The following is a 20442-nucleotide window of genomic DNA, read 5'->3' as shown; positions in this document are numbered from 1 at the left end:
CCGATTTTGATGAAATTTTCAGCACTGTGCTTGTCTGATTTTTCTCTATTGATTAAAATCAACATTTTTTTCTGGGGTGGACTTGACTTATAAGGCACAGATGGACACCCCAAATAGGGGTGCACACTGTATATTCGGGGTGTAGGTGTGCCCTAGGGGTCCTCGTATAGGGACAAGCCTGTGCACCTCTAGGGGTGTAAAATTGAACCCGAATTTCTTAGTGTTTATACACTCTAAAAATACATCAGTCAAGAATAATTAGTTAATAGGGTCAGCTGGGTGCAACTGTTATTCTAGTCATATTTGAAGAGCTCACTTGCCAAAGGGATTAGGTCCCTTTTTCATAAAATTTGATTTTTTTTCTTTTGTCTCAATGTATAGATTTTTAGTAGCTCTATAAGATGATACCTAAGAAAAGTTGAAATTCCTATTAAAAAGTGATCTAAAATGGCAAAGAAAATTCACATTTTTTCAAAAGGGGTTAGGTCCATTTCAGTTTAGGTGCAAAAGGCGTTAGGTCCACACAGAATGTTTTTGGAAAAGAATATTTAAAAAAAAAATATGAAGACAGGAATATTTCTTGTATACTCAATTTTATGTTCTCATAGGGTATCATGAAAATTTAGTTTCGCATAAGAATATTGCAATACACATGATATAGGAGAATAAAAAATGATTTTCTTCGAGTGGACATAACCCATTTTGCAAACAAACTCTTCTGAAGAGCTCATTTTTCAAAAGAGGTTAGGTCCATTGTTCATAGATTTTATTGTTTTCTGTCTCAAACCCTATAAATTTTTAGTCGCTCTGATCAAAATGAAAAAAAAAAAAATTAAATTCATATGAAAACGTGAATAAAAGTGGCAAAGAAAATCCCTTTTAATAAAAATAGATGGATTCATTTCAGTTTACTTGCAAAAGGGGTTAGGTCCACAATGACAATTTTTAAAACAATACATTGAAGATATGTTCACATGATAGGGAAGTAAATCATGACAATTTAGTTTCTCATAAAAATATTGCAGTAAGTGAAAATAAAAAAACATGGTTTTTCTCGGAATGGTCCAAAGTGGACCTAACCCCTTTTGCAACTTAACTCTTCATTTGACAAAATTCTAGTCGTATTTACTAGAACGGATTTATTTCTGACTAAAATATATGTCAGAAATGTGATTATCAGTGATTGCCATATCATCTGCACCCAGCTGACTAATGGTCTAGTCAATTTTACTGATATATTTTAAGAGTGTTCTCTGCATTTTGTCCATATGGCTTCTTGTCTGAATGTTGGTCTATCAACATATCAAAATCGTACATGTAAAGACAGCATCAGGCCTGGAAACTATCAGAATAAATGGCAATGTAAGGTGCAAGTAATGATACTGTTTATGGTATACTTTATGTTTGAAGACGGGCACGCCGGAACACTTTCAGTTTTTTTTTTGGGGGGGGGGGATCCCGAAAGGGGGCACAATAGTTTTGACAGCGTGAGATACCGAAGCGATCGAGCGGGAGAGGGTGTGGGACCCCCCCCCCACGGTAAGGACTTTGTGTAAAAATGGAGTATAAAAGTTGCGTTTTTAAGAGCATTCAAAAATAGATTTCTTGAGAATTAAACAGTCTTGGAGTTCTTTTTCTCCTTCTGTTTCCTCCCTTCTGACCCAGACTGGTGTTTCTTCATGATCAGGGTTGCAGTTCCAGCCTTATTGCAAACGAAATTGTTTCAAACCAATGTCAAAGACCTTAAGATAACAAACATGACCGTCCGCAGTCGGGATCGCCGATCGAGAGGGCAAAATTCACAAAATTCACCAAAAGTGTGCACGAAATCCTTCAATTTTATTCTAGAAAATGCAAAAGCTCCCCCATCACAAACCCCCTCGCTCTTAAGTTTCTTCGAAAATTTAGGTCTTGCCGCCTCACCCACCCCCGGATTTTACATTTTTTTTGCGAACGTCCATGAATAACAAAAGCTGGGATGAACTAGAGAAGAAGTTTTGGAATTTAAATACATAAGTGCTATATCATATGATCTGAAATAGTATCAGGCAAAACGCCTGCCAATCATGCCAATGAAAAGGAATAGAGGAAAATGTAGGGCTGTGAAAATATCTTAAGATTTATTTTATAGTAAAGCAGTACTGTAACGCTTATATTTTTCTTTTATATTCTTTATTTACATTTTTATTCATAATTCATCTCAAATAATATGAGTCGGGTCAAGTAGACACTTTCACAGATGATTTTATTTTTTTTAATGTCTAAACATTATCTCTAATGTGCTTTCGAGTGGGATTCACCATTTTCACAAATTAGAAATTATAATCCTCTACACACGATTATTCTGTGCATAATTTTCTGATAACATGTCTATATTGAGTTGAAATGACCTTGGTATTTTCTTTAGGGCACTAACTTGTTATCATTGTATTAACTTAATTTATATTTAGTTGAAAATTAAATAATTGAAACAAGTTTTCATAATTTAAATCTGTATCTTTATTAAACTATATCTACTCTTTCAGGGATGACTTACTCTGGCAATAAGTATATGAGATAATGACGATCTCGAGATGTTATGGTTTCTGGGCTTGACAGCTATGACATAGATATTATGTTGCTCGAGTAAATAGTGTTCACGCGTCTCAGTGATATCGGGTCCGGTCTGCGCGTTTCTGGGCGACCGCTCGTTTGTTAGCCGACACAGCATCATAGAGTTATAAACATAATCATTGGTGGACCACTATCAATTTGCTATTCGGTTTTAGTCTGAAATGTGTTCATTGAAAGGTTAAACGTTTTTTATCACATTGTAATAAGATGAAAAAGGGGCTTATCAAAGGTATGTTTCACAGAGGAACATTTTCGTCAAAAGACGCGAGGCTTACTATGATAAGTAATTGCCCCGTAAGCGGCGATTTTTTCATTTTAGACAATGGAAATGACAATTTTTAGGCAGAAAAGTGCTTTCATCGTTTACTTTTGTCCTGAAATAATTTATCATTTTTCTACTTTAAGGGGGGCACAGGGGGGGGGGGCAAAATCTCCTTTTGCCCCCCCCCCCTTCCGGCACCCTTGTTTGAAGATATAAAAAATGTCTAGACATCCAAATCGCCCTAAGAATTTGAACTAATTCACCAAATATCAGTAATAAGATATTCTCAGTATCAGTAGTATATTGAACACGCTTACGTTTTTCTCAGCGCAGCGTTTTGTTTTGAATAGCGACAGCCTCGTATTCCTCAAGATAATTATAAGTAACATTCATCAATTTAATTTGTTTTTCGAGAATCATATAATAGGAACACCTGTTCCAAAGGGAAAGTAAAGAAACTGGGAGCTCATCAAGCACGAAAATAGTGGTTTTTAAGAACAACGTATCTGATATGTAGAACAGGCACTTACAAGAAGGCAAGGGGGCACTTGCTCACGCACAGAACGGGCCCTTCTCAGGTGAAATGGGCACAGAACACGTTCGTGGGGGCTTTCTATAAGAATCTTTGGGGGATAACCACGATGTATTTTGTGATGTATTGCTTCATGCACATGTATGTGACATTGAGATTTGATACTAAATTCAATTACAAATTCAGCATTTACAGTCCTGAATCAATCTGATTTACAGGACTCATTTAAAGGGTCAATCATGACAAAGAGTGAGATAGGCCAACCATTCCAGAACAGCATTCTGGGGCCATTCAGGAAACCACCCCAAGTCCACACACTGTGAGAGCCTGACACCTGGTGGCTACTATAGATTTCCTTTAACCATTGTTTTCCCCTTTCTCATGCCTTGTAGATTTTCCACAATGCATCGCTTTGTAATATTTCTGTTTCTCATCGCACCATTGGTGATGGATTTGAGACTAGTTGATGCTGACACTGATGATACAGACGATCATCTAGGTAAGATTTCAAACATTTTTAATAACATTAATGTAAGAAAGTTTTTTTTATTATATAAAGATTAGATGAAATTCAGTTCATACTTCATAGTAAGCTCATGCGCATGGACAGTAAAAGAATAAAGTGCAATAATCAAGGTAGTTTTCAAATTTACTGATACTTATGAGCAGGGCCGCCGCTAAAAAGGGGGGAGTGGGTATGGGGTGCGTGCGACACCCCCACTACTATGGACATCGTCGGGAAATCTGCGCGCCCATCGGGAAAAAAATGAAAGAAAGGAGGAGAGAGGGGAAAAGAAGGGAGGGAAAAAATAAGGAAGGGAAAAAGAAGGGAGAGAAAAAAAGAAAGGAGAGAAAAGAGGACAGAGAAAAAAAAACATGGGCTGTTGGACCGACGCCTGTCGAAAAATGATAACCTGTCGGGTCACCTGTGGCTGTTTCAACGGCTTCATCTACCTACAGTGATTAGAATTTACCGATTTTCAGTCTTAATCGCCTAAAAAGTAAACACGCGCTTTGTACCGACAGTGAATAAAATGGCCCGGTTGTAGGTCTAGATAGCCAACAATTTTCAGCTCGCCCTTCGCGTTCGCATTATTCATTTAGAGAGATCGACGCCTGTCAGAAAAATGAGAAACTGTCGGATCACCGGAATTTTCCAACTGCCTCATGTACAGGCAGTGATTAAAACGTAAGTATCGGGTCACCCAGTGCTGTTCCAAAGGAATCATCTACCAACAGTGATTAGAATTTCTCGATTTTAAATCTAAGTCACCCAAAAATTTTCAGCTTGTGCTTCGCCCTTGCATTATTCATTTAGTGAAATCGACGCCTGTCAGAAAAATGATAAACTGTCGATTCACGCTGCATTTTCCAACTGCCTCATGTACCGACAGTGATAAGAATGTCAACACCCGTCGGGTCATCCAGGGCTGTTCCCAATGGTCAGGGGCCTTAGCAAAATTTTGGGGACAGGATTTACAAAAGCGCCATTTTTTGCATATGGGTCCCTGGTATCAAAAGCATTAATTCTAGATAGGGTGCCCTGAAATCGGTGAAGGGCACCCTATTTTAAAATGCTATTTTATGCAAATTTTATGCAAAAAACTCATAATTCACCATATCTCACTAAAAATAAATTTCTCATGCCCAATTTGTGTGTATTTGGGTTTTCTTTTGCTAAGCATTTAACTGCAGGTCGATTTTTATAAAATTGGTGAGTATCAATCAATTTTTAAGGTTAATTTATGCAAATTATATGCAAATCACATGTAAAAACACATGTATTACCATATATCGACATATAGAATTGTCAAAATCACAATTTTTTTCCAAATGTGTCACTGGTACCAAAAGCATTAATTCTTGATAGGATGCCTCGATATCAATGACTGGAATCCTTTTTCATAGGGCTAATTTATGCAAAATTATGCAACATCACACTATTCACCGTGAATTAATGTATATGTATAGTACAAACCTAAACTTTTCTATAGAAGCCTATTTCTTTTCTTTATTTTCGGGGGGTGGGGGTATTTGGGATTCATTTTGACGGGGCATCAAATCTAGATTGATTTCTGTACAGCTCCTGAATAAGAATCAATTTTCAATTTTAATGCAAATTTATGCAAAATTTATGCAAATATGTGTAAAACTCATCAACTATCCTTTTTTTTGAGGTTTTAAACCGAGGGACAAGCACATAACACTATGCATATGAGACACTGTTACACAATTCATTCATTACATGGTGACTTTCGATGCGACCAGAGGAGAGCATCATGTTTAAAATGCAAATTTATGCAAATTATAAATCCTGTGCATACCCCTTTCACAATTAAAAAAAACCCGAAATGATATGGAAGAGATAAACAGTATTTCATCTTTCTTTTCAAAGCAATTACCGGGTCAGATTTCTTTCCCAAGTAGAGTTTTCCCCTGTCAGAAAGAGGAGGGTATATGGATGGTTCTCATGGCAGAAAAAGCTGTCCATGTCTGCCCCTCTGACAACTATGTACATTTTTTTTAGAACAGGGACACATAAGATTTGAGCAAAGAGACCTGATCCTCCTTCTTTTTCTGTCGTCCCTTGATTGAAGGTGACTTGAATAATTTCAGTGATTTTTCTTTATTGGCTTATGAATTGATCTCTATCTCTAAAACTAAGGTAACACAAAGACCAAATTCTCCAAATCAATTTTGGGCTGAATCAGAGTCGAATCTGTCTGGAATAGGTCCCGAATCAGAGCTATCGACTTCCCAAAATAATTGTCCAAGTGCCTCCCCAAAATTAATTCAACCGAATTCCATCCAAATACATCCTTAATGTGGCTCGAAAAAATGTGTCTTGGCCACATTCTGGAGTATTTCGGAGGATATTCGGCTAGCTGGTTTTAAAATTTCCAAGACAAGCAGAATCTCTCCACGAATGTTTCCGTTGGGAGGGAGAAAAGAATAGTCCCGGATCCTTCCGAAGCGATTCCGGGAGCTCCCCGAATCCGACATGAATAAGTACCGAATCCAGGCCATTTGGGCAGAATTGATACGAATTTGTTCTGGAAAATTTGGTTTTGGTGTAACCCTTTGCTTAAAGCTAGGGTTAGAACGGAATCGAATCAGCTGCGAATCCATCCATATACATGTATTCTGGTGGTTTCACGAATATTCTGTTTTGCCTTCGTAAATGCAAGAAAATTTGGGAACATTCGCTGAAAAATTCAGCTCATTTTAAAATGTTCAAAACCAGCCGAATACCCTCCAGACTATTCCCGAATGTGACCACAACAAATTCCATTCGGGCCCTTTGGGATGTATTCCGATGGAATTCGGTGGGATTTTTGGAGGCATTTTGGGGTATTTTGGGAAGACTCGATTCGTATCAGTCGTAGAGTAATTAAAGGTCCGACTCTTGCCCCCCCCCCCCATATCATACGAATCATTACTCGAATACACAGAAGAATATAGACGAATGAGATGAATTGGCCAGAAAAATGGCATCCAAAAAGCTGCCGAATCGGTAAATTATAGCCCATTTCGAAAGAATCTGGCACATTTTCAGAAAATTCTGTGGCGTACTTTGCAAATTCAGGCATAATCGTTCGATTCGGGTCGTTATTCAGGTCGTCATTTGGCAAAAATCGGAGGATTCTGTCTGAATTCGGTTCGATTCTGGCCGTTCTGGCTGGACTTTTTTGCCACTGTTCTGGTTGGAATACGGCTTTATGCTTTTTGTTATATGGAATACAGCTTCATACATAAATTATTGTTAATTTACACAATATAACACACTTTTGCATGGAAACGGGATTTTCAATAGCATACAATTGAAAATTTGAATTGAGTGATAGATCTACTTCAACAGTTTGGCCCCTTTTCCACTGTTAAACCCACTGGAATGGGACTAATTTACACATATAAAATAATTGCTAATTTACATAAATTAGCATATTTTGCATGAAGACAGGATTTTCAATAGCACGTTTGATAGGGAAATTAAATCTATGGATCTGATAGAGATTTTCTTTAAGTTTGGTTTCTTTTTATTCCTTTTTACTAATTTTTACTATTCATGCATAAATCAACTGCTAATTTACATAAATTAACATATTTTTGCATAAAAACATGATTTCAATATCATGATTGATAAGGAAATTTAAAGCTATTGACCTGAAAGATACTTTCTTTGGTTTGGTATCTCTTTATTTACTTTTATTAATCAATTCCTATTGGCATATGGCTTCATGCATAAATTACTGCTAATTTACATAAATTAGCATATTTTTGCATAAAGTTGCAATTTTCAGCACCAGGTTCTGTGGGAAAAATTAAAGCTATTGACCTGATAGAGACTTTCCTAAAGTTTGGTATCTTTTTATTAACTTTTATTAATTCCCATTGGCATATGGCTTCATGCATAAATTACTGCTAATTTACATAAATTAGCATATTTTTGCATGAAGATGCAATTTTCAACACCATGTCCTGTGGGAAAAATTAAAGCTATTGACCTGATAGAGACTTTCCTAAAGTTTGGTATCTTTTGAAAAAAAAAATATTGATTCCTAATGGCATATGGCTTCATGCATAAAATACTGCTAATTTGCATAAATTAGCATATTTTTGCATGAAGATGCAATTTTCAACACCATGTTCTGTGGGAAAAAATGAAGCTATTGACCTAATAGTGACATAGGGAAAGTTTGGTGCTTTTGTAAACTCTGTCCCCAAAACTTCAAATTTAAAGGGGAATGAAACCTTTGGAACAAATAGGCTTGTGTAGAAACAGAAAAATCAAAGAATAAGAATAAAGAAAGTTTGAGAAAAATCGGACAAATAGTGAGAGAGTTATGAGCATTTGAATATTGCAATCACTAATGCTATGGAGATCCTCACATTGGCAATGCGACAAGGATGTGTGATGTCACTGATGAACAACTTTCCCTTTGGTGGACTATAAAATACCCTCAAAATGTCTCTTTTTTCTTTTTCTTATGATGATACAAACTCTTTATCCATGATGTATTCTTAAAAAATATGTATTACATGCCCTCATGTAGACAGAACACATGATTTATGGATAGATGTGATAAAAGAGGCAATTCTAGTGAAATATATAATAAAGTAATGGGGAGAGTTGTTCACAAGTGACATCACACATCTTTGTCGCATTGCCAATTTGCTATCTCCATAGCATTAGTGATCGCAATATTCAAATGCTCATAACTTTCTCATTATTTGTCTGATTTTTCTCAAACTTTTGTTGATCTGTGTCTTTGATTTTTCTGTTTTCACACAAGCTATCTTGTTCCAATGGTTTCATTCTCCTTTAAGGCCTAAGGCCCCTGACTACAAGGGCTTCATCTACAGACAGTGATTAGTAAATTAAGAGGCTTTTATAGGAGGAGATTATAATTTGTTTAACAAATTTTCGGCATTACTCCTATTTGTTTAAGATCAGTATGCTCGATCTGTAATGAAAATCATAACCAGAATAGCCTGGTGGTTGAGTCGCTGCCCGGAAAGCAGTAGATGGCAGGTTCGAATCCCGCTGGTTCCAATTTTTTCTGACTTATGATTTATGATTTTCATACAGATCGAGCATACTGATCTTATTATTTTCATTACAGATCGAGCAAACTGATCTTAAACAAATAGGAGTAATGCCGAAAATTTGTTAAACAAATTATAATCTCCTCCTATAAAAGCCTCTTAATTTACTATCTATTGTCCACGGCGGACGGCATTTGAATAGTAATGAGTCAGAAAGAAGAGGATCGAGGGTATTTGAATTCCAGTTCATCGTGGCTTAACCGTGAACCAGAATAGCCTGGTGGTTGAGTCGCTGCCCGGAAAGCAGTAGATGGCAGGTTCGAATCCCGGTGGTTCCAATTTTTTCTGACTTATGATTTATGATTTTCATACAGATCGAGCATACTGATCTTATGATTTTCATTACAGATCGAGCATACTGATCTTAAACAAATAGGAGTAATGCCGAAAATTTGTTAAACAAATTATAATCTCCTCCTATAAAAGCCTCTTAATTTACTATCTATTGTCCACGGCGGACGGCATTTGAATAGTAATGAGTCAGAAAGAAGAGGATCGAGGGGGATTTGAATTCCAGTTCATCGTGGCTTAACCGTGAACCAGAATAGCCTGGTGGTTGAGTCGCTGCCCGGAAAGCAGTAGATGGCAGGTTCGAATCCCGGTGGTTCCAATTTTTTCTGACTTATGATTTATGATTTTCATACAGATCGAGCATACTGATCTTATGATTTTCATTACAGATCGAGCATACTGATCTTAAACAAATAGGAGTAATGCCGAAAATTTGTCAGACAGTGATTACATGTCCCGATTTTATAGTATAAAACATCGCCTAAAAAGTCACGCGCGCTTTTACCGACAGGAATTAAAATGACCCGGTTGTAGTTCTAACTCGCCAAAAAAAGGCTCGCACTTCGCATCATTCATTTAGTGAGATCTACATCATCTTCCAAATATTATTACGTATTGGACAGCACTTAAAAGGGTCAGTATGAACATCAGCTTGCGCAATGCGCTCGCAAAATCTATTAAGATTAGTGAAAATGTATCATGACTGCAAAGATTGAATAAACATGTCCTTTTTAAGAACAGTTAATTGAAAATATCAGCTCGCGCTTACATAAATTGTGCTTAGAATGTCCAGTTTTATGGTCAGAAATCAAAATTTTCAGCTAGCACTTTGCGCTCGCATTATTTTTTTTTTAATACACAGCTTGTTCAATAACAGATGCAGAATCTAAGTTTGTTTCAATATAGAAATGTGGAAAATGTTTCGTTTTCAATAATATCCAAAATTTTTAGTTCGCACTCGCTATATTTGAATAGTGAGATATGTATTCCAATAATGAGTCACTGCAATTTCGGTTAATTAATGTCATTTTCTGTGATTTATGAATAAATTTCGCATAAATTAGCATGAATAATTTTCTACTCCAAATTTAAAATTCAGTGGAGAAATTTGGTGAACCTCATGAAGCTCTACCAGATGGAAGCAAAAAAAAATCAAAATCAACTCTCATAGTGCTGCTATTCTCTGGAATCAGCTGGATAGTGGTACCCGTAGTGCAGTCTCGAGGCAATCCTTCGGTACATGGGGAGTGAGAAACTACTGACTTAAAACTAACTACCCCTATCCGGCTGATTCCAGGGACAAGCAATCAAGTAAACACAAAATTTATCAATAATCATATAATCATAGGGAATATATACTTATCTGGATTTGCTTATGCACAGTATATGTTTAGGTGTCATAATAGACGATAAACTTCTTTTGCATGATCTTGTAGAACACATTAGTAAAAAAAAGGATGTGCTGCTCTCACCATACTGAAAAGGGCTAATCCACTCATTGATGTTACCACTGCAAAACTAATCTATAACTGTTTAATCCAACGTCAAATTGACTATTGTTGTGAAGTATGGGGTTTACGATTAATCACACGTACGAATCAAATAATTAAACTCCAGAAACCTGCTGCCAGAATAATACTCAAAGCTAACATCCCCACCCCATGTGATCAGTTATTCAAAAAACTTGAATGGTTCTCCTATCCCAAAGGAGTAATGTATTTCCGATGTATATTTATTTTTAAGAGTTTAAATAATTCATCTTCCGACTTCTTTAATGATAACTTGAAATTATAGTATCCGAAAAACATAACGTAAATACAAGATCTGCCTCCAATCTACAATTCGATGTCCAAAAATGCAATACTGAATACTACAATGCGTATCAAGAAAAAGTTTACACTTTGAAAAAGCCCTGGGCTGGAATTCAAAATCATACAATATGTGGGTATTTTTTTCACACATATTCTTCGGTTTGGGCCTCATCTATCCAATGAAAGTAAAAGTTTTGACAGAATGTTACACTTGAGTGAGCACTGTCCATTTTTGTATAAAGTTCGCAGAAATTCGGTTTTCTCGCTGTGTCAAGGGAACGGGCATATCAAATTTACCCTACGAAACATTTCTCTTACATTTCCCTTGCACTTTTAGTCAACTGAAATAAAACGAATACATTCAAACATTTTGTTACAATTTTGCCACCCCGAAATTTCAACACTTAGTAAGCAAAACGTTTACCCTTTTTGTGGCAGCTGGATCTGAGGACATAACTGAATCTGAACAAAAGTTTATATCAGACATCTCTAGCCTTTTTTCACTTAAGTTTTTATCATTTAAAGTGGGTTTACATTTCTTTTTTCATTTAATACTAGTTTTCTTCACACTTTTCCCCAAGCTTGACAATGGTTAACAAAATTAAAATCAAGCCTAAGCCATTCATGTAAATCACAGCTCAGTGTAATGGAAATATCGTCACGATTGCCTCGGTGTGTGGGGGGGCGGCATGGGGCACAATGCACTCTTCGAAGTGTTTTGAGCAAGGAAACAAGTTAAAAAAGGGTAAAATATATCTTCAAATCAATTTTACTAGCTGAATTATATGTGTTCTTCGTGATTAAGGTCTACTTTCATTCGCATAACTATTTCAAAGTTCTGCGCAAATCAGTTTTCACTAACTTTTCAAAAGTAAGTGGTGCTCACTCTAGCGGAAATATTTTTAGACAGTTATGTCGTCATTTGCTTCAATGGTTCCGTACCACTGTTAAAACGTGGAAAATCACCAGGATATTACCAATGTATAATTTTACAGGATTTTTTTTAAGTGTAAACTTTTTTTTTGATACGCACTGTATAAATGCTCATTCATTATTTCCTTAATATCAATGTTCAATTCCTTGCCCATTCATTTAAAAACCCTATCCACCCTCTCATATATCGTATATAATGTCCAGCAAATGTTCAAATGTCAATGGTTCCTGTGATACGAATGTTTTAATGGCTCGAATTTTGCATGCCTTTCTGTGTTCTAATATGTATGATTTACACAGTGCGTATAAAAAAAAGTTCCGATAGATGAGTACTCCTACTCTGCACTCAATTCGCCGACTCAAGCTAGCATCATCTCATTTATCCAATAATCCAACTACCATGCAGTCTTGGAGGTCTCGAGGCCGGCCCCGAGGCCGGCTTTGCCGGATTTGCCAGTCCTCGGCCTTGGCCTCGTAATGCCGTGACTCGGCCTCGTAGCATGTGGCCTCAGTGACTCGGCTCGAGGCCGGGTTCGAGGCCGGAAGATCTCATACTAATCTGGTGAATTTAATAGTCAGCATTATTCACTATTTTGAAGTATTTTCCAATAATATTTCATGGAAAATGTATATCCTACGATAGACAATAAAGTTGATTTTCCCATGATTTGCCTCAACGCTAAGAGCTGCGCACATCAGTTTTGTGCTGTAAACGGGCAGCGGACTACACAGCGCATTGCACTGTGCAGCTACATGCATTGTGTATACGATTGCATGGGTAACTCGGTCGTATCGTAGGGCGAACTCGGCAGTCTATAAATCACACTTCAGTTGAACTATTTCTTTCTCTCTTTTTTATCTTTTTAAGATGTAATATCCTTGTTTTGGTGATTCTTACATCTTGAAGTTTTCATTTTTTTCATTGATATTTAACACAGTAATATCAAATAATCTTGAATTAAATTGTTTAAATTATTTTTTTTTTCTAGACTTTGCTTCTGGTATTATCCGCCATAATTCACTGGTTTGTTACGCATCATTGACCATTATCTTTAGAAATAGCGCCCTCTATTGAAAAGTCGCAAAATGTAAAATTGCCATATAACTTCCTCGTTTCCATTCATTTTGGTCTAATATTTTCACGGTTTGCTTATGGTAACATCTTTCATAATTCACTGGTTCGTAACGCATCAGTGACCATTACCTTTAAAAATATCGCCCTCTATTGCAAAGTTGGAAAATACTTAATTTATTTTGGTCTCGTATCCTTCTATTCTCCTTCTGTTTTTTGCCCTCTATCAATGCATGTACATCGTTCTAAAACGATTGCAGTTCTATTTTTTCTCTTTAATTGTAATCAATAAAGTATTTGTTGATTTGAATCAATTGTTGATTGGGTGAGTGATTGTTTATATGATTGATTGTATGATGTCAAAGTAATTTTAAAAGGTGTAAAGTAAGCCAACTAAAATATGACATTATTTTCATTTTTGTTTACTTATATGACATTTTAATTTGTTTACTCAAACCTTTTAAAGTAAACAACAAATTAAAATAATGTCATATTTCAATTTGTTGTTTACGTATTAAAATATGACATTATTATTTTTGTTTGTCTAATTGGTTTACTTTAAAGCTTTTAGAGTAAACAAATTAAAATATGACATATAAATTTGGTGACTCTGACCATGGTGACTCGGACTCGGAATGGAACCTTGGTGACTCGGACTGGAACCATGGTGACTCGGATTTTTTTCATTTTTGACAATGGAAATAACAATTTTTAGGCAGAAAAGTGCTTTCAGCGTTTACTTTTGTCCTTAAATAATTTATGATTTTTCTATACCTACAGGGGGGGGGGCAAAATCTCGTTTTGCCCCCCCCCCCAAAAAAAAAAAAAAAATAAATAAAATATTCGGGGGGGGGGGCGGGCAAGTGCCCATAGGGTTAGATATTAAAAATCATCCGCCTAGCTCGCATGCGATGGTAAACAAACAATCACAAACGCAGGGCTAGCTTGCTCGCCTTGCTGATTGTTTACAATCGCACGCGAGCGAGGCGGAAGATATTTTATATCTAATTTTAATTTACTTCATTTTAATTCATGGCTGATCGTCAACAAGACGGAGTGTCAAGTGAGTTAGAACGCTAGCCTGTAAATTGCTTTTGATCACTCATGCGTGGGTGAGGAATAATCTAAATAATATCAGATGAAAGAGGAGATTCTAAGCTTTACACTGGTAGGTCATTTATTTTTTTTCGAGAAAAAAAATTATCGCTTAATCTCGGTTTCGTTTTTTTCTAGGACGCACTGTATTTTGAAACAACATTCGTTGAATGACATGTTATGGTGTTTTATTTTTAATGTAGCCTCCTATACATGTATATTCCTACTGGTATATTTTATAAAAAATAATAGTACATGTAATTCACTGCAGCAACTTTGGCGAGTTGGAGTTGCGAGTCGTACGCGAGCTGCGTGAGCCTTAACTCGCACAACTCAAGTGAAACACGTGGAATTCCATTATTTTAACACTTTGTGCTTCAGGCAAGGAGGTCCCAATCGTCAAATTCGTAAAATTTGAAATATTGTATAATTCAAACAATAAAAAACAAAAGAAATGGTGAGTTAGTGACATCTTCGACTCTCTCATTTGGATATAACTGGATCGTTCATTTAACTATTTTTTTAAAAATTAGCGAAACTTTGAAATGTCATAACTTTCTTATTTTACATCCGATTTTGATGAAAATTTCAGCATGGTGCTTGTCCGATTTTTCTCTATTGATTCAAATCAACATTATTCGGAGGTAGACTTGACCTTTATTAAGTCAGTTGGTCGCGTGCGAGTAACCTCCAGATAATAGGATTAGTATTGGAGGGGATGTCGTTTTAATAAGAGCTTCTGCCGGTAATAAAAAAGGATTTGAATGATGATCATGATAATCCAAACAATGATCATAATAAAAATGGTAAGAAAGAATATAAATGTTAAAGGAGAATGAAACCTTTGGAACCATATAGCTTGTGTGAAAACAGAAAAATCAAAGAAACAGATCAACGAAAGTTTAAGAAAAATCGGACAAATAATGAGAAAGTTATGAGCATTTGGATGTTGCTATCACTAATGCTATGGAGATCTGCAAATTGGCAATGCGACAAAGATATATGATGTCACTTGTGAACAACTCTCCCCATTACTTTAGTATATAATTCATTTTACTGCCTCTTTTTATCACATCTATTGGTAGATCATGTATTTTTCTATTGGAGGGAATGTAATACAGATTTTTAAAGAATACATCATGGATATATAGTTTGTATCACCATGTGAACAAGCAAAAGGAGACATTTTGAGGGTATTTTATAGCCCATCAAAGGGAAAGTTTTTCAAATGTGACATCACTCATCCTTGTCGCATTGCCAATGTGAGGATCTCCATAGCATTTAGTGATTGCAGTATTCAAATGCGCGTAAATTTTTCGTTATTTGTCCGATTTTTCTCAAGCTTTCTTTGTTCTGATTTTTTTTATTTTTATGTTTCGACAAAAGCCTACATGCTCTAAAGGTTTCATTCCCCTTTAATAAAATTATATTGATCGTTACGCCTATTGTTAATCTTTTTCTAAATTTAGATACATATCTATTATTAGGTAGTTTTACTTCAAGTGAAAAATACGAATTTGGCATCGGTTCCTGTGTACGACGAACCGGTGCTGAGTTATTCCATGGAAATGGACTTCAACGGGAACGCCCACTAAAAGAGTCGGCCGATCGACCTGTCAATCATTGTGACGTCATCGAAGGAAGGATTTCCAAGCTGTGCAGCCGGACCCCTATAGTCCAGGATAGGCCCCATAGAAACTTGACCAAACCTTGTTTTTATTTATACAATATTTTTTTATGGTTTCTTGTCAATTCGAGGGTGCTGATTACGAATCTGGATGATGCCACTCGTGTAACCTTGAGCATTTTCTGCAAATCGGCAAAATCCAATATGGCCGCCAAAATATGGAAATTACCCATGAAAATCCTACGATCGTCCGGACATTGGCTATGAAATGCATGAAATCGTATGGCAGGAGTGAAATACTCTCTGAAAAAAAAATTACAAAATATTTATTTTCCTGATATTCAAAATGGCCGCCATAGGCCCTTGTATACTCTGAACAATATGAATAGGAATAACTAATTTTCACAAAAATTAGCACTAAACCACAGAAATTCGCGATGTATGAACGAAGTAATATATGCAAATCATCTCATTACTAACGAGATATATCATTTATTATGTCATATAGGGGGACATTGCTTTATTTTGATATCTAAAATAGGCGCCACTGGCCCAAAGAGTATTATGTACAATGGCAATGGCCGGGGCCAAAAAATGACAAGAGTAAGCACTAAAATGCATATCATTAAGCTAAACGAGTGGAATACTGAGTAAAAACATTATTGTTAATATGTCATTTACATATGTATGTGATAAATGCTGTATTTTGACATTCAAAATGGTCGCCATAGGCCCTATATTTATTATGTACAATGCGAATGGAGAAACTAATTTTCACAAGAGTGAAAAATCATAAAATGCATATGACTGTGATATACGAGTAAAATATTGTCTTAAACATGATTTCTAACTAAATACATCACATATTGGTCGTGGAGGTAGTAAATGCTGTACTTTGAAATCCAAAATGGCTGCCATAGGTCCTAAAAGTCTTCTGTACATTGTAACATGGGACATACAATTTTGACAGAATTTGGCTTTGATTGACTCTAAATATTGTATACAATTGTGAATTGTGATGTTAGGGTGAAATGTTGTCTAAAACCAAGATTTCTAACTAGATATATCATAATGGTGTGTAATCAAGGTGATAAATGCTGCATTTTTAAATTGAAAATGGCCACCATAGGCCCTTATCGTATAATATACAATTTGAATGGAGACAAATAATGTTCACAAAAAGGGTGTATGGCAGCCATTTTGAATGTTGAACTACAGTAATTATCACCAAAATTACATACACTGTTAAAAAACCCGTGATTTTACAGAAAATAAACAAGATTTTGCAGAAAGCAATAACAGAATCATTCTGTAAATTCATAAAACAGGAATTTTTCTGCAATTTAACATAACAGGTCTGTTAAAAAAAGGGGAAAAGGGTGTTTTATTCAAGGAAATTTGTAAGATTCCATACACCAAATACCAAATTCCTGTAAGATTACGCAATTCAATAAGATTACAGATGATCTCGAGACTCTACTGCAGGAACTTCTTTTATTTTAAGGATAAATTTTCTAACAGTGTAATATATGATATATTTTGTTATAAATCATGTTTTCAGACAATATTTCACTCATACATCACCATTTGGCGAAGCAAAGCCAATTCTGTTGAAATAATTTGTTCCCATTCACATTGTGCATAATACCATAAGGGCCTCTAGCGGCCATTTTGTCTTTCCAATACTGACAGTATTCATCACCCAACTGGCAGAATAAATGGTATATCTTAATAGAAATTGTGCTTTCAGACAATATTTTACTCATAGATCACTATTACGTGCATTTATGGTGCTCACTCCTGTGAATATTGGTTTCCCGCTTTGCATTGTACATAAAACTGTTAATGTCTATGGCGGCCATTTTGAAAGTCAAAATACAGTATTTAACACAAACTTCAAACCTGAATGATATATTTCGTTAGAAAATATGTTTTTAGACAGTATCTCATTGATTTATCACATATATATGCATTTTAGTGTTGTCTCGTAATTTCTTTGATCCTCTTTCTCTTGTGCATAATACTTTTAGGGCCTTTGGCAGCTATTTTGAATATCAAAATAAATCATTCATCACATACATGGCATATTAATGATATATTTCGTTAACAATTGTGTTTTTAGTCAGTATTCCACTCGTTTAATCTTAATAATATGCATTTTAGTGATCACTTTTATGAATTTGCTGGCCCCCATTGTCATTGTACGCAATACTGTTTCGGGCAGTGGCGGCTATTTTAGATGTCAAAATACAGAAATGTTCCCATATATGACATAATAAATGATATATCTCGTTAGCAATGATGATTTGCATATATTACTTCGTTCATACATCGCAAATTTTTGGAGTTTAGTGCTCATTTTTGTAAAGATTAGTTTCCTTATTCATATTGTACATAACATAGTATACAAGGGCCTATGGCGGCCATTTTTAATATCAGGAAAATAAATATTTTGTCAAAAATTATTTTTTTTTTCAGAGAGTATTTCACTCCTGCCATACAGTTTCATGCATTTCATAGCCAATGTGTGGACAATTTTAGGATTTTCATGGGTATTTTGCATATTTTGGCGGCCATATTGGATTTTGCCAATTTGCGGAAAATGCTCAAGGTTACACGAGTAGAAAAAAAAGTAGAAAAATGATAGATTATTTAAGGACAAAAGTAAACGATGAAGGCACTTTTCTGCCTGAATATTGTCATTTCCATTGTCAAAAATGAAAAATTTTGGCCCCTGACGGGCCAATTACGTTATCATAGTTCGCCTCGCGTCTTTTGACGAACAGTTCCTCTGTGTAACATACTTTGGATAAGCCCGTTTTCCATCTTATTACAGTGTGATAACGTTTAACCTTTTAATGAATATATTTCAGACTGAAACCGAATGACAAGCTAAGTTGTTTTTAATATCTAAACCTACAAATTATGAAAAAGGTAGATATCTTTTTAGATAAACGATTTGATTTATATATTTCGATCTAAAAAGTGAAAAAAAAATCAAGCACGTTTTGAAATAAAGAGATGGCTGTGTATTATGCAAAGCGCCAGCGATTTTTTTTTTTACTTTTATACCATGACCTGAAAGTTTTCTTTTTTTTCAATTATTCCCCTCCCTTCCATCATTCAACTTTCTTCCCGGTCCTATCTTCTTATTTTTCTCCTCACCGTCCGCCGCCTCGCCCCTTGATCAATTTATGATGACCCCTCCCACGGCAGGAATTTTGTGTAAAAATGGAATATAAAAGTCTCGTTAATAGAGTATTTAAAACAAATTTTTGGGGTAAACATAATTAAAGTTCACTGGGAAGGATTAATCATAACTCATGAAATCTATTCTTTTATATACTGAGTAAATTTGGAATAAAGGGAAAGTGAATTGGCTTAACAAAGATATGATTTTACTGGGTATGGAACATTCTCGTCTAACCGTCTATGCACTAAATTTATCCAGAGGCGATTTTCTATTTTCGTAATGTTTATTAGTTATGAAATTGACAATGGCCATCAATGTCATCACTCTTTGGCAGGCATATAGGGCTAGATGCGAGTTCGAGAATAGTTGGGCCGGTATGCCTTTTTTTCCTAACCAAGTTCTTAACAAAAACTATCTGTTTATATATATTTCGAAATTCGAGGATACAGGTGCATAATTTCGATTTTGAATGTATTTTCCATAATAAAAGAGCACAAATAGTAGGAGGACATTTGATATTATGTCCCCCCCCCCTTCCAAAATGGTACGGGGACGCGTCCCCCCTGGGAATTTCGCCCATGGTGATGGGGGAGCTTTTGCATTTTCTATAATAAAATTCAAGGATTTCGTGCACACTTTTGGTGAATTTTGCCTTCTCGACCGGCGGCCCCCGGCTGCGTACGGTCATGTTTGTCATCTTAAAGTCTTTAAAAGGCCTATAATATATTACATTGGTTTGAAAAAAAAATTGTTTGCAATAAGGCTCGTAATTTGCTGGAACTGCGACCCTGATCATGAAGAAACACCAGTCTGGGTCAGAAGGGAGGAAACAGAAGGAGCAAAAAGAACTCCAAGACTGTTTAATTCTCAAGAAATTTATTTTTGAATGCTCTTAGAAACGCAAATTTTATACTCCATTTTTACACAAAGTCCTTACCGTGGGGGGTCCCACTCGATCGCTTCCCGCTCGATCGCTTCGGTTCGGTATCTCACGCTGTAAAAAATATTGTGCACCCTTCAGGATTTTGCCCCCCCCCCAAAAAAAAAAAAAAAAAAAAAACTGAATGTGTTCCGGCGCGCCTGGATGCTTCGACTGGAAACATCACAGGAGGAGTCGAATGGAGATACCCACATGTTACACAAGAAACATCTAGGCTTACAGTGAGAACAGACTTGCCTCTAGCACCGAAGGCAACACGCAGTGAGCTGGCCAAAGTTGCATACAAGATGAGAAAAGAAAAGAAAAGAAGCTGTCAACTAAAGATAACTATTGTTGGAGCGAAAGTGGTCCTCTTCTACAGAGAAAAGGGAACCCAGAAATGGGAAATACATTAAGAATAGCGGTCCTGCATTCACGATTTTCATTTCGTTTACAAGTACAGAGAACAATATTCAAGTTCATTTAT

General features: G+C 35.8%; 1 protein-coding gene across 1 annotated transcript in view; it reads left to right on the top strand.

The window, feature by feature from the left end:
- The first annotated feature begins 3803 nt into the window (after nucleotides 1-3803).
- Nucleotides 3804-20442, top strand: part of LOC121415490 — a 31581-nt gene continuing 14942 nt past the window's right edge. Inside the window, exon 1 of the mRNA XM_041608693.1 lies at nucleotides 3804-3906. Coding sequence (XP_041464627.1) covers nucleotides 3810-3906 — 97 coding nt within the window. The 5' untranslated portion in view covers nucleotides 3804-3809. The remainder of the gene's footprint in view (nucleotides 3907-20442) is intronic.

This window comes from Lytechinus variegatus, chromosome 1 (genome assembly GCF_018143015.1).
Source record: "Lytechinus variegatus isolate NC3 chromosome 1, Lvar_3.0, whole genome shotgun sequence".
Classification (NCBI taxonomy): domain Eukaryota; kingdom Metazoa; phylum Echinodermata; class Echinoidea; order Temnopleuroida; family Toxopneustidae; genus Lytechinus; species Lytechinus variegatus.
This window is presented reverse-complemented; position numbering and strand designations above follow the sequence as displayed.